The sequence below is a fragment of the Scyliorhinus torazame genome, chromosome 5, assembly GCF_047496885.1.
Source record: "Scyliorhinus torazame isolate Kashiwa2021f chromosome 5, sScyTor2.1, whole genome shotgun sequence".
NCBI classification, from domain to species: domain Eukaryota; kingdom Metazoa; phylum Chordata; class Chondrichthyes; order Carcharhiniformes; family Scyliorhinidae; genus Scyliorhinus; species Scyliorhinus torazame.
The window spans coordinates 209912237-209928122 of NC_092711.1; the positions used below are offsets into that span (position 1 = coordinate 209912237).

Genomic DNA, 15886 nt, shown 5'->3' on the forward strand with positions numbered 1-15886 from the left:
TCCCTGGCTCTGTGACTGCATCTCCATTATCGATGGGACCGCCCTTTCCAGAAGCCCAAGACCAGCTGGATGGCAGCTCGTCTCTGGGGTCGGGCAACCCTTGGACCATCCTCCCCCTCGGGGCTTCCTACCTCCACCTGATACCGCAGCAGGTGTTTGGCCCACATTAGATAGTGCCCAGGTGCCTCTTCACTAAAGTGCCCATCCAAGGTGAGTGTCTCTTTGATGGTGGAGGGTGTTGGAGACAGCTGTGTAGGGAAATTAATGTTGTCTCTGGACTGGTGCTCCGGGGTGCCTCAGGCTGGTGTTTGGGGGCTCCCTTTAGTGTCCATGACCTACTCATTGCTGATATCTGCTTGTGGTTGGGGTAAGGGACAGGGAACACGAGAAGGGCCTGTCTTGTCGCCAGGGAATCCTGCAAGATATAAGACATTACACATGATTGAATCAAGGCTTGGGGTGGTAAGTAGGGTGCGGGTGGTGAGGGGGGGGGGGCTTGGGGTAGTGAGGGGGTTGGTTGGGGGTGCGGTGGGGGTGGCGAGGGACAGGTGGAGACAGTGATGGGTTGGAGTGGGCATGTAGACGGGCGGGGGGGGGGGGGGAATGATAGTGGTGGTGGTGCCACACATGCCGTGAGAAAGCACAGCTTAGAGGGTTCTCACTTGGTTGCTCGATGCTGACCTCTACCTCGACGACTGCCCTCTCTCCAGGCCCACCGACCCGGTCCAGCGCAGTGAGCGCCACGCTCCGCTGCAGTGAGCCCCACAAGTGACATTCCGTCTGGGCCCCATTGTGAAATCCAGTGCTGAGCTGCCCTTGTCCAAGCGAAAGGGATGAATCCCAAAGCCTCACGTACCCCAGGAATCTGCATATTAAAGTGAGATTAGCTGCAAATGACATTCCGATCTCTCGCTACACTGGGGAGTTCCAGCGAGCGGAGCTCATCTGTTTGCAAAATGCGATTACATACGGCCTTGGTCGCGATTCCCCACAGTGGCCCTTCTACAATGCAAGTAGCGTTGTATAGCCATGTGGGAAACATGTGCTAAATGTGCTTGCTCTGGGGAATTATTCCCATTGTAGTAAATCGTGCCCATAGTTTGTGAAACGGAGAATCCCACTCTTTCTGCTTGAACTCTGAACACAATCTAAACTCAGCATAAGTTTTTCTAATTGACCATTTAATGATGTATCAAGTCAGGTTATAATTGTTGCTAGGGTAGAACTGTGACGCAGTGGATAGCACTGTTGCCTCGCAGCACCGAGGTCCCAGGTTCGATCCCGGCTCTGGGTCACTCTCCATGTGGAGTTTGCACATTCTCCCCGTGATTGTGTGGGTTTCGCCCCACAACCCAAAGATGTGCAGGCTAGGTGGCTTGGCCATGCTAAATTGCCCCTTAATTGGAAAAAATTAATCGGGTACTCTAAATTTAAAAAAACCATAATTGTTGCTGTAGATTAGAAAATGTTTTAATTATTTGAGGTTTTTCTGCCTGTGACTTTCCTTCCTCTCTCTTACTCTTTTCTTTACTTACCCTTTGTACTGATATCATGGTTGTCTTGCAATTCACCAACTGACCACTAAGGGTCTCATTAGTGTTTAAGTGAATGTTAGAGACAGGTGACCTCAGATGCACTGGAGGGCTGGGAGAGAAAGGTTGCTTGTGCATTTTAATACTGTTATTCATCTGCTGTTTTGTATATTGTTTCCCCACAGTTAATGTTAATAAATCGTTTATAGCTTTAGCCACAAGTGTTCTTGTGATGTAAATCAGGCCATCTGACAAGAACATTACACCCTTAATTTCTCTTTCTGTACCTGAATTTCTTCACTCTAACACGTTGTTCTCTGCCGCAGCCATTGTGCTCTTAGTTTCACAATCCTGCAATCTGATTGATTAAGTAGATGCTCAGTTACTTTCCACGTTCACTCAGATTCCAGATGCTGACGATGCTGTGTCAACTCCATCTCCCACATCCAACTACGTACTGCACCAAATATCATTGAAAGAAAATGTCTAACGAGGAGCAGGTAACAGTAAATGTCCTGCCACATTTGAGGCAAAGTCTGGAATTCTCCAGCCATTGGGATTCTCTTTTCCCGCTGGCAGCGCACCCTCGCCCGTGGATTTCCCAGTGGCATCAATGGGAAATCCCATTGACAATTACCGGGAAGAGCCAGCGTACAGCGTGTCATCAATGACCGTGCGGCTGGGGGGGAGGGGGGGGGGGGTGGCGGGCAGAGAATCCCAGCCCAATGTTTCTAACTTTGGTTAATAAGAAGTTTCAACTGCAAATCTTCTGACTGAATCTGTTCCGAGGTTTCAGTAAGAAGGAGGCATCGAGAAAAATTCCATTGTACCCCATTCCCTGTCGCTGTGTCCCATCCAGTTCCACCCTATCCCTTCTCATCAAGGTGATAAAAACGGCAAACTAACTAATCCAAATATATCACAGAGTCTGGGTAAAAATGAGCAATAGCTGAAGCTAGTTTTCCCACATTTCAGCAAAAAGAACCCAAAAGCAACATTCAGAATGTTGCTATCCCAAGCAGACAAAGAAAATGAATTATTAAACAATCCATCTAAAAATGACACTTGAAATTCAGTCAATTATATTGTACTTACCTCAGCATCAGCCAGTTTGGAGAAGTCTGACTGGCTTCCAATGTAGAAGTCAATTCCTTTATAGGCTCCCTCCAGGGTAAGACCTCGGATCAGGAGTATGGTCAGGACCACATAAGGGAACGTTGCACTGAAATAAACCACCTGACCATGGAGAGGAGCTTGTTAGATTTTCCTGTATTACTGGTACAACATTTGCAGCATTGAATCCAATTGAATGGTAAACTGATCGGATTGTAATCAAAGCAAGGAATGAATCATAAGATAATTGGAGTGGTAATAACTATATGAATTTAAAACAGTTGCAAAATGGAACTGAATTTAAAGTCCAGAATAAGTGACAAGTGGCAAGTTACATTCATGCCACACAAGTGCCAGGCAGAGACCATCTCCAGATGCACTGCAGTAACTTATCAAAGTTTCTTAGACAGCACATTCCAAACCAACAAACACTACCATCTAGAAGGACAGGAGCAGCAGATACCTGGGAATCCCATCACCTGGAGGTTCACCTCCAAGTCACTCACCACTCTGACTTGAAAATATATCGCTGTTCCTTCGCTGTCACTGGGACAAAATCTTGGAACTCCCTCCCTTACAGCACAGTGGATGTACCTACACCTGAAGGACTGCAGTGGTTCAAGAAGTCAACTCACCATCACCTTCTGAAGGGCAACTAGGGATGGGCAATAAATCCTGGCCTAACCAGCGAAGCCCACATCCAGTAAATGAATTTACAAATGTATTCCAATTCATGTTTAAGTCTCATGATTTACTTCTCAGATTTCTTTGCCATTCTCAATGTCCAGACAAATTTCCCTTCATGCAAATAAAACCATGACCCTAATCTGCTCAACCACTGAGCCAGTCCTGCCCAGCCTTCCAGAGCAATTGGAAATTCACCCCAAATCCCGATATCAATAACTGAAACCCATCGAATGAGGGGCACATTTCAGGGGTCGGGGCATAAAGCTGGTTATAGTCACTGCGAGGATGCAGTGACATTCCCTGTTCAATCCAAAAACTCACCTCAACTTCTCCAAAAAGATCCAAACAGCACATCATAATTCATGCATAAAATTAGCCAGAATTGCAGTCTGCCATCATGATCTGACCAATTGAGAAATTCCAGTCAATGAGTGGAAAATCTCAGCACAGGGAGAGCTGTGCCGAAAGCAGCTCAAGGAGAAATGTACCCCACTCAGAGAGTCTTGGAATTCCGTAGCATTGGATCCAGTGGCATGGGAGATCCAAATTTGATGATCAATCTACTTTTCACTCAAGAGATAGATCAAGGGCACAATCTACTGGGTGCGAAAACGAGCGGGCCGGTAAGATAACGGCTGTGATTTAAACAAAAGGTTTCCAAATGTGGTAGCGAGCGGGAACTGCTGCGAGCTTCCCGACGCTCGGCCCGCGAGGCCGTCACCGCTATAAAATGTTAAAACTTAACACGACCCCACAGGATTCATGCCACAAATCATGGTTCCGCCGGTTGATTCACCAGGACCACGTTCACCAGCCCCCTGCCAACAACGGAGAGCAGCACTTAAACAGCTCCTGTACAGCCAACGCCACTCAGTTCGCAGCCATGTTGCTGAGACGACCAGAACCACGTTTCAATGATGCCAACCTGAGCAGACTACTGGAAGTGATAGAGGCCAGGCAGTCCCCAAGGGACTCAAAGCATCACATGGAAAATTTACAGTGCAAAAAGAGGTAATTCAGCCCATCAAGTCTACACCGACCTCGGAAAGAGCTGCCTACTTAGGCCCAATCCCCCACCCGATACCCATAACCCAACTGAGGGACAATTTCGCATATCCAATCCACCTAACCTGGGCATCTTTGGGCCGTGGGAGGAAACCAGAACACCCGAGAGGAGATCCACGCTGACACGGGGAGAACGTGCAAACTCCGCACGGACAGTCATCCGAGGTTGGAATCGAACCCGGGTTTCTGGCGCTGCACGGCAGCTGTGAGGCAGCAGCCACAGCAGTGGCACCACGGCTGGCTCTGATGTTCAGAATGGAGGGTCAAAGCGCAGAAGAGCAATAATCATAGGGGACTCTATAACCAGGGGCACAGATAGGTGTTTCTGTGGACGTGAAAGAGACTCCAGCATGGTATGTTGCCTCCCTGGTGCCAGGGTCCAGGATGTCTCCAATCGGGTAGCAGGCATCCTGAAGGGGGAGGGCAAACAGGCAGAGGTCGTTGTACATATTGGTACTAACGACATAGGCAGGAAGGGGCATGAGATCCTGCAGCAGGAGTTCAGGGAGCTAGGCAGAAAGTTAAAAGACAGGACCTCTAGGGTTGTAATCTCGGGATTACTCCCTGTGCCACGTGCCAGTGAGGCTAGAAATAGGAAGATAGAGCAGCTAAACACGTGGCTAAACAGCTGGTGTAGGAGGGAGGGTTTCCATTATCTGGACCACTGGGAGCTCTTCCGGGGCAGGTATGACCTGTATAAGGATGGGTTGCATCTAAACTGGAGAGGCATAAATATCCTGGCCGCGAGGTTTGCGTTTGTCACACGGGAGGGTTTAAACTAGTATGGCAGGGGGGTGGGCACCGGAGCAATAGGTTTGAAGGTGAAAGCATTGAGGGGGAACTAGGGGATAGGGCCAGTATGTCTCTGAGGCAGAGCAGACAGAGAGATGTTGCTGAACTCAGCGGGTCTGCTGGCCTGAAGTGCATATGTTTTAATGCAAGAAGTATTACGGGTAAGGCAGATGAACTTAGAGTTTGGATTAGTATTTGGAACTATGATGTTGTTGCCATTACAGAGACCTGGTTGAGAGAAGGACAGGAATGGCAGCTAAACGTTCCAGGATTTAGATGTTTCAGGCAGGATAGAGGGGGTTGTAAAAGGGGTGGTGGAGTTGCGCTACTGGTTAGGGAGACTATCACAGCTGTACTGCGAGAGGACACCTCAGAGGGCAGTGAGGCTATATGGGTAGAGATCAGGAATAAGAAGGGTGCAGTCACAATGTTGGGGGTTTACTACAGGCCTCCCAACAGCCAGTGGGAGATAGAGGAGCAGATAGGTAGACAGATTTTGGAAAAGAGTAAAAACAACAGGGTTGTGGTGATGGGAGACTTCAACTTCCCCAATATTGACTGGGACTCACTTAGGGCTAGGGGCTTAGACAGGGCAGAGTTTGTAAGGAGCATCCAGGAGGGCTTCTTAAAACAATACGTAGACAGTCCAACTAGGGAAGGGGCTGTACTGGACCTGGTATTGGGGAATGAGCCCGGCCAGTTGGTAGAAGTTTCAGTAGGGGGGCATTTCGGTAACAGTGACCACAATTCAGTAAGTTTTAAGGTGCTGGCGGACAAGGATAAGAGTGGTCCTAGGGTGAATGTGCTAAATTGGGGGAAGGTTAATTATAACAATATTAGGCGGGAACTGAAGAACCTAGATTGGGGGCGGATGTTTGAGGGTAAATCAATATCTGACATGTGGGAGGCTTTCAAGTGTCAGTTGAAAGGAATTCAGGACAGGCATGTTCCTGTGAGGAAGAAGGATAAATACAGCAAATTTCGGGAACCTTGGATAACGAGAGATATTGCAAGTCTCATCAAAAAGAAAAAGGAGGCATTTGTCAGGGCTCGAAGGCTGGGAACAGACGAAGCCTGTGTGGAATATAAGGAAAGTAGGAAGGAACTTAAGCAAGGAATCAGGAGGGCTAGAAGGAGTCACGAAAAGTCATTGGCAAATAGGGTTAAGGAAAATCCCACGGCTTTTTACACGTACATAAAAAGCAAAAGGGTAGCCAGGGAAAGGGTTGGCCCACTGAAGGATAGGCAAGGGAATCTATGTGTGGTGCAAGAGGAAATGGGCGAGGTACTAAATGAATACTTTGCATCAGTATTCACCAAAGAGAAGGAACTGGTGGATGTTGAGTCTGGAGAAGGGTGTGTAGACAGCCTGGGTCACATTGAGATCCAAAAAGACGAGGTGTTGGGCGTCTTGAAAAATATTAAGGTAGGTAAGTCCCCAGGGCCCAATGGGATCTCTCCCAGAATACTGAAGGAGGCTAGAGAGGAAATTGCTGAGGCCTTGACAAAAATCTTTGGATCCTCACTGGCTTCAGGTGATGTCCCAAAGGACTGGAGAATAGCCAATGTTGTTATTTTGTTTAAGAAGGGTAGCAAGGATAATCTAGGGAACTACAGGCTGGTGAGCCTTACGTCAGTGGTCGGGAAATTACTGGAGAGAATTCTTCGAGACAGGATCTACTGCCATTTGGAAGCAAATGGACGTAATAGTGAGAGGCAGCATGGTTTTGTAAAGGGGAGATCGTGTCTCACTAACTTGATAGAGTTTTTTGAATAGGTCACAAAGATGATTGATGCAGGTAGGGCAGTGGATGTTGTCGATATGGACTTCAGTAAGGCCTTTGACAAGGTCCCTCATGGTAGACTGGTGCAAAAGGTGAAGTCACACGGTATCAGGGATGAGCTGGCAAGGTGGATACAGAACTGGCTCGGTCATAGAAGGCAGAGAGTAGCAATGGAAGGGTGATTTTCTAATTGGAGGGCTGTGACTAGTGGTGTTCCGCAGGGATCAGTGCTGGGACCTTTGCTGTTCGTTTAAATATATAAATGATTTGGAGGAAAATGTAACTGGTCTGATTAGTAAGTTTGCAGATAACACAAAGGTTGATGGAATTGCGGATAGCGATGAGGACTGTCAGAGGATACAGCAGGATTTAAACCGTTTGGAGACTTGGGCAGAGAGATGGCAGATGGAGTTTAATCCGGACAAATGTGAGGTAATGCATTTTGGAAGGTCTAATGCAGGTAGGGAATATACAGCAAATGGTAGAACCCTCAAGTGTATTGAAAGTCAGAGAGATATAGGTGTACAGGTCCACAGGTCACTGAAAGTGGCCACACAGGTAGAGAAGGTAGTTGTGGTGGTATGTATTAGGGGTAATACGGTACACCACGTGTTGACAGGCTATTGGTGGAGGGATGCCAGGTCCTGATAGGATCTGCCACCTGCTGGACTCCACCCAGAAATGCCGGTATAAGAACCCAGTTTTTCCCTCCATTTCCCTCAGCAGTTGCGTTCTGTAACCACGCTGCTGGGGATAAAGTTCTGCTTAATAAAGCCTTCAATTGACATTACCTCAACCTGCCTCGCGTCATATTGACGGTGCTACAATTTACTAAGCAGAATTTAAATTGAAGAAAACGACGTGGGAACATGGAGCTCCGAATCACCCCGGAGTGCCTGCGCATCGCACCCCAAGCAGCTAACTCGGCCTCTATCTTCAAACACTGGATGGCATGCTTTGAGGGCTACCTCCGAACGGCCCCCGGCACACCGACTGACGAACAAAAGATGCAGGTACTCTATTCCAGGGTGAGTCCTGACGTCTACTCTCTTATCGAGGACGAGGACGGTTTCACCGGTGCCAGCGCCGCGCTGAAGGATATCTCCATCCGGCCCGCCAACCAGGTTTTTGCTCGATACCAGTTCGCCACACGACGGCAATTTCCGTGGTAATCGCTGGACGAGTTTTATAACGCCCTGCAGATCCTGGGTCGAAACTGCAACTGCCTGGCGGTAACAGCGAGTGAACACACAGAGCTCCTGGTCCGCGATGCGTATGTGGCAGGTTTGGCCTCTTCCCAGATCCGCCAGAGGCTTCTGGAGAAAGAATCTCTGGGACTTACAGAAGCTCGGGTCCTGGCGGCATCCCTCGATGTGGCCTCGCGTAACGCCCGCGCCTACGCCCCCGACCGCAATACAGCCCCTTGGGCTCGGTGGACCCCCGCTGCGGTCGACTCTCCGACACCCCCCCCACCCCCGCAAACCTGCGCGGCCAAAACACCAGACCAACCGGGGGGGCCCCGCTGCTATTTTTGCGGCCATCCGAAACACCCTTGGCAGCGATGCCCGGCCCACACGGCTACCTGCAAAAGCTGCGGGAAGAAAGGCCACTACGCGACGGTGTGCAAGTCCCGCGGGGTCGCCGCTATCTCCGGGGAAGAAACGGGACCACAGACCCAGCCCCCCCAGCGATCCACGTGTGACCAACGGACGCCGCCATTTTGGACCCCGGACGCCACGAGGGAGAGATGGGCGCCACCATTTTGTCCACCCCCGACTGCGCTCGATCCGTGGACGCCGCCATCTTGGCTGAAGGACCCCGACACAGACGGCCACATACTGCCTGATTACGATGCTCAACTTCAACAACCACGTCTGGCTTCGACGACCCTCGACCAGTCGCGACCCCGGACGCTCCAGACTGCAACCACTACAGTCCTAGTGAATGGCTACGAGACGCCGTGTCTTATCGACTCTGGGAGCACGGAGAGCTTCATTCATCCGGACACGGTAAGGCGCTGTTCCCTCGTAATTCGGCCAAGCACCCAGAAAATTTTCCTGGCGGCGGGATCCCACTCCGTTCAGATCACGGGGTTCTGCATCGCTAACCTAACGGTGCAGGGGAGGGAGTTCCGAAATTACCGGCTGTATGTCCTCCCCCATCTCTGTGCATCTACACTCCTAGGGTTGGACTTCCAATGCAACCTCCAGAGTTTAACATTTAAATTTGGCGGCCCTATACCCCCACTGACTGTCTGCGGCCTCGCGACCCTCAAGGTTGAACCGCCTTCCTTGTTTGCGAACCTCACACCGGATTGCAAACCCATCGCCACAAGGAGCAGACGGTACAGCGCCCAGAACCGAGCATTTATCCGGTCCGAAGTCCAGAGGCTGCTGAAGGAAGGCATCATCCAGGCTAGCAACAGTCCCTGGAGAGCCCAGGTGGTAGTTGTTAAGACCGGGGAGAAACAGAGGATGGTCATTGACTATAGTCAGACCATCAACAGGTACACTCAGCTAGATGCGTACCCTCTCCCCCGCATATCCAACATGGTCAATCGGATTGCACAGTACAAGGTCTTTTCCACCGTGGACCTCAAGTCCGCCTACCACCAGCTCCCCATCCGTCCCGGTGACCGCAACTATACTGCCTTCGAAGCAGACGGGCGGTTATACCACTTTTTAAGGGTTCCATTCAGCGTCACGAACGGAGTCTCGGTCTTCCAACGAGAGATGGACCGAATGGTTGACCAGCACGGTTTACGGGCCATGTTCCCGTATCTCGACAACGTCACCATCTGCGGCCACGACCAGCAGGACCACGACGCCAATCTCCAAAAATTCCTCCAGACCGCTCACGCCCTGAACCTCACTTACAATAAAGAAAAATGAGTGTGCCGCACCGATCGTCTAGCCATCCTGGGCTACGTAGTGCGTAATGGAGTGACAGGCCCCGACCCTGAACACATGCTCCCCCTCATGGAGTTCCCTCTCCCCCACTGTGCCAAAGCCCTGAAACGTTGCCTGGGCTTCTTTTCTTATTACGCCCAGTGGGTCCCCCAGTTCGCAGACAAGGCACTAATCCAGTCCACTACTTTTCCCCTGACGACAGAGGCATGCCAGGCCTTTAGCCGCATCAAAACGGATATCGCAAAGGCCACGATGCGCGCCATCGACGAGTCCCTCCCCTTCCAGGTCGAGAGCGACGCATCGGATGTAGCTCTGGCGGCTACCCTCAACCAAGCAGGCAGACCCGTGGCCTCCTTCTCCCAAACCCTCCACGCTTCAGAAATCCGCCACTCCTCAGTGGAAAAGGAGGCACGAGCAATAGTGGAAGCTGTGCGACACTGGAGGCATTACCTGGCCGGTAGGAGATTCACTCTCCTCACTGACCAACGGTCAGTTGCCTTCATGTTCGATAATGCACAGCGGGGCAAGATCAAGAACGACAAGATCTTGCGGTGGAGGATCGAACTCGCCACCTTCAATTATGAGATCTTGTATCGTCCCGGAAAGCTGAACGAGCCATCAGATGCCCTATCTCGCGGCACATGTGCCAATGTACAAGTGGACCATCTACAAGCCCTCCACGAGGACCTCTGCCACCCGGGGGTCACTCGTTTCTACCACTTCCTTAAGGCCCGCAACCTCCCTTACTCCGTCGAGGACGTCCGATCAGTCACCGGAAACTGCCAGATCTGCGCTGAGTGCAAACCGCACTTTTTCAGGCCAGATAGAGCGCACCTGGTTAAGGCCTCTCGACCCTTTGAACGCCTCAGTTTGGATTTCAAAGGCCCCCTCCCCTCCACCGATCGCAACGCGTACTTCCTGAAAGTCGTTGACGAATACTCCCGTTTCCCTTTCGCCATCCCCTGCCCCGACATGACCGCGTCCACGGTCATTAAAGCTCTCGGTACCATTTTTACACTGTTTGGTTTCCCTGACTATATCCATAGCGACAGGGGGTCCTCCTTTATGAGTGAAGAACTGCGTCAATTCCTGCTCAGCAGGAGCATAGCCTCAAGCAGGACGACCAGTTACATCCCCCGGGGGAACGGGCAGGTAGAAAGGGAGAATGGAACGGTCTGGAAGGCCGTCCTGCTGGCCCTCCGGTCTAGGAGCCTCCCAATTTCCCGCTGGCAGGAAGTCCTCCCGGATGCCCTTCACTCTATCCGGTCCCTGCTGTGCACCACCACGAATCAAACGCCTCACGAGCGCCTCCTCCCCTTTCCTAGGAAGTCCTCCTCTGGAACGCCACTTCCGACCTGGCTAGCAGCTCCGGGACCCATTCTGCTCCGGAAACATGTGCGGGCGCACAAGTCAGATCCGTTGGTGGAACGGGTGCATCTCCTTCACGCCAACCCGCAATACGCCTATGTGGAGTACCCCGATGGCCGACAGGACACGGTCTCCCTGTGAGATCTGCCGCCCGCCGGAGCTACCCACACCCCCCCAACGCCAAACACCACCTCCTCACTCCCGCCGGTTCATCCTGCAGCCACCCCCTTCCCGGGGGGTTCGGTTCTCCCAGACCCGCCCAGGAGTAAGGACACAGGGGACAGCGCTACGCTCCCAGAGTCAACGGGACTCGAGCCAGCGCCATCACCACCACGCCCGAGACGATCGGAAAGGACGACCAGGGTGCCCATCCGGCTCATCGAATCACTTTAACTCTCAACGTTTTCAGTTATTGTGTCTTGTTATAGTTATGGCATCATGCCGACCCTGTTTGGCCCGTTGGCCCAGTTGAAGTGATAATTTTGTGTTTTGTTCAAAGTTACGGCACAGTACCGACTCTGTAAACCCCTACCATCATGCGAACCACCATCCCGACGGGTTTTTTTCAACAAGGGGTAAATGTGGTGGTATGTATTAGGGGTAATACGGTACACCACATGTCGACAGGCTATTGGTGGAGGGATGCCAGGTCCTGATAGGATCTGCCACCTACTGGACTCCACCCAGAAATGCCGGTATAAGAACCCAGTTTTTCCCTCCATTTCCCTCAACAGTTGCATTCTGTAACCACGCTGCTGGGGATAAAGTTCTGCTTAATAAAGCCTTCAATTGACATTACCTCAACCTGCCTCACGTCATATTGACGGTGCTACAGTAGTCAAGAAGGCATACGGCATGCTTGCCTTCATTGGCCTGGACATTGAGTATAAGAATTGGCAAGTCATGTTGCAGCTGTATAGAACCTTAGTTAGGCCACACTTGGAGTATAGTGTTCAATTTTGGTCGCCACACTACCAGAAGGATGTGGCGGCTTCAGAGAGGGTGCAGAAGAGATTTACCAGGATGTTGCCTGGTATGGAGGGCATTAACTATGAGGAGCGGTTGAATAAACTCGGTTAGTTGTCACTGGAACGACGGAGGTTGAGGGGCGACCTGATAGGGGTCTACAAAATTATGAGGGGCATAGACAGGGTGGATAGTCAGAGCCTTTTCCCCAGGGTAGAGGGGTCAATTACTGGGGGGCATAGGATTAAGGTGCGAGCGGCAAGGTTTAGAGGAGATGTACGAGGCAGGTTTTCTACACAGAGGGTAGTGGGTGCCTGGAACTCGCTGCCGGAGGAGGTGGTGGAAGCAGGGACGATAGTGACATTTAAGGGGCATCTTGACAAATACCTGAATAGGATGGGAATAGAGGGATACGGACCCAGGAAGTGTAGAAGATTTTAATTTAGACGGGCAGCATGGTCGGCAAGGGCTTGGAGGGCCGAAGGGCCTGTTCCTGGGCTGTACTTTTCTTTGTTCTTTGTTCACTGTGCCACCATGCTATCCAGTGTGCCGGTCACAGAGTTCAGTTCAGTTCAACCACTGGGCAACCACTGCCATGTGGGAGAATATGTGTGACCAGGAGGACCCAGTGGCTCAAGAAGGTCAACAACCTCCACCAGGCCGCTTAGGTGAGTTGGCACCGGACCCTGGAACCCCCTCCACACACACTCTCCCCTCCCATACTCCCCATCCCCTCATACGCCCCATCCCTCCCCATCCCTCCCCATCCCTCCCATCTCCCCAAGCCCCCAAGCCCCATGTGCAGTGCCGCTCCTCACAGCCTGAGGACCCGGTCACCCATCAGGCCAGGGAAGGTCCCAGAGGGGGAGGTCCATGACAGACCAAGGTATGCAGGCATCGGACAAATGATAGGCAGCCTGTGCTGCAGCAGGTTTCGCATCAACATGGAGAAAATGCAGCACTGTGCCACGTTGGCACCACGTGGAGGAGGTGGACACCCGCTCCCGATGGCCGTCAAGGTCACTGCAGCCCTGAACTTCCATGCCTCAGGATCATCCAGTGCTCGAACGTGGACTTGTGTGGCATCTCACAAGCTACAGCCCACATGTACATCCGTGAAGTCACGGGCAGAAAACGATATAAAGTTTGACATGGACTAGGCCCAACAAGATGCCCAGGCAGCAGGATTCTCCACCATTGCCGGGATGCCCCAAGACCAAGGTGTAATAGCTGGCATGCCTGTCGCCTTGCATGCACGAGATGGTCTGAGTACGCCTTTCATTAACAGGAAGGCTTTCCACTCCCTGAACTTTCAACTTGTATGCACCCACCATATGAATATCATGCACATGTGTGCACGCTTCCCCACAGTATGCACACTAGCTACATCTCAGGGCAGTCGGAGATCCTTTGCATCTTCAAGGGACACTCCAGGGTGACTAGCTGCATCTTGGGGGATAAGGGAACCTGGCTTAGGACCTGGCTAATGGCGCCAGTACCGATGCGGAGACCCAATATAACGAGGCCCATTTGGCTCCCGGGGCTTTCACTCCTCAAGGTGCGATCCCGATGCCCCGACCGTTCTGGTGGTGCACTGCAATACACACCCCGGAGGGTCGCCCGCTTTGTGGTGGTCTGCTGTGCCCTCCACAACCTGGCATCGCAACAGGATGACCTACTGGAGGTGGAGGAGGAGGAACATGTGGCCACCTCGGAGGAGGAGGACAAGGAAGAGCCGGGCCAGGAAGAACTGGAGAATGGACTCAGAACCTGGTGGACCAGCCGGAGGGAGGAGGACAGATGGTGGCACCGAGTGTCCGGCATGCCCAGAGGACCAGGGAGGGCATCATCCTCGCCCGCTTCATGTAGGACGTGGATTCACCCATCGTCACACCATAGGGGGCTCTGGTTCAGCCTCCAGCACACCCTCTGACCAATCGATGCCCATAGGGCCCTGGGGGTCACCTCAGGTCAGAGGGGCAGCTGGATTGAGCTCTAGATTGCCCTGTCTTATCTGGCTATCCCCAATGTCTGCGCTGCACCATGGTGTTGTTACCCTCAGAGATGCCCCACTGTGAATGGGCCAGGCTCTGCAATGCCTCGCCAATGTCTACCTGTGTCTAGGACATGATCCTCAGTGACTGAGATATGCACTGGAGCACCTCAGCGAATACCCACCTGAGACAGGGACATGCTCTGCAGCGCCCGAGCAAGGACCACCTGAGACTGGGACAAGCTCAGCAGCTGCACAGAAAGGTCCACCTGCATCAGGGACACATCCTCCAGCTACTCAGCCATGGCTAGCACTGACTGAGCCATGCCTTGGTTGCCACAACTCATGGTGCCGACGTTGCTCTCCACTGTGGTCGCCTCCCTCGCGGTGTGGCCTCAGTGCCACGTATTGACAGCGCAATCTCCTGCACCCATAGCCTTTGGGACTCCTCCAATCAGCTGTGCACATGTTGGAGTGTCACTGACATCTCCCTCTGAATCTCACAGCCGTGCCCTATTGACTGCATCAGCTCCAGGATAGCCTGGACTTAGCATCTGACTGGGACTCAGCTGGGTTCTGGGAGCCACCAGACCTCTGACTGCTGTCTCCCCTGGATATCCGTGCCTCCACCTGATGTTCATCTGCGACTTTATGGTTCCCACCAGAATGTGCCCCAGAAGCCTGTCCATTATATTTACACCCATTGAGGTGAATCCAGTGTTGTTTTTAACCCATAGACCTGGGAACTGGGTTGGCGAAAAGTGTTTGGGAGCAGGGACCATGTTTAACACGCCCATCGAGGTGTGTGTTTCTGTGCTGGTGGAGGGTGGGAATGACAGTCATGATGTACTGATGGTGGCATCCTCGGAGCTCTCCTCCAAGGTGTTCTCTTGGACGGCAGGGTGGGAGCCACCCTGGATTGGCCGATGCCATTAGATGCCAATTCTGCGGGAGAATGGGCTTGTGGTCAGCAAGATGGAAGGATAACCGTGCTGGCATGAACAATTCGCATGTGACAGGTCATCTGGGTGGGGGCCAGTGGTTAATCACCTCCGCAACGCAGGCCAATCCCGCGTCAGTGACCGTTTCACCTGGGCCATTGCCGTGACCTCCAGGGCCCGTTCCTCACAGTGGGTGAGGACCCTGAGGTCTGTCACGTCGCTGCCCATCATGGTCCTTTCCCATGTGTTGTCAGCCAGCTTCTCCTGCAGGAGCATAGAGGGGTCATCGTGAACCACAAGCTTCAAGCATCGGTGGGCATGGGGGGCGTGACAGGGGACAGGTGGGTGTATGGGGGGGCGTGGCAGGGGATAGGTGGGTGTACCACTGCTGGGCATGGGTGGGGTATGCTGGTGGCTGCCAGGCTGTTCTGGGGCACGTCGCGGTATTGGGGGTGGGGGACGGTGCCAGGCACAGGGTTGTTGGTGTTTCAGCTGGTGGGACTAGTGCCAGGAGACCGATGCCAACTTACCTGCGCGGCCCAGCGTAAGTCATTGACCTTCTTGCGGCACTGGGTGGCGGTCCTTCTGGTGACACTCCCCACGCTGCCGGCTGCTGCCACTGCTTCCCAGGCAGCACTGGCTGACCTGTGGCTGACCATCCAAACACCTCGGGGGAAGAAGGTTCCCATCTGGACACGATCGTATCCATCAGTCTGGCCAGGCTGTCATCTCTGAA

The 15886-nt window shown here is 52.4% G+C and overlaps 1 protein-coding gene across 1 annotated transcript in view; it reads right to left on the reverse strand.

The window, feature by feature from the left end:
* LOC140420921 (sodium- and chloride-dependent neutral and basic amino acid transporter B(0+)-like) overlaps positions 1 to 15886 on the reverse strand; it is a 142972-nt gene that overhangs the window by 43654 nt on the left and 83432 nt on the right. The window contains exon 7 of the mRNA XM_072505069.1: positions 2628 to 2768. Within this exon, the coding sequence (XP_072361170.1) occupies positions 2628 to 2768 (141 nt within the window). The remainder of the gene's footprint in view (positions 1 to 2627; positions 2769 to 15886) is intronic.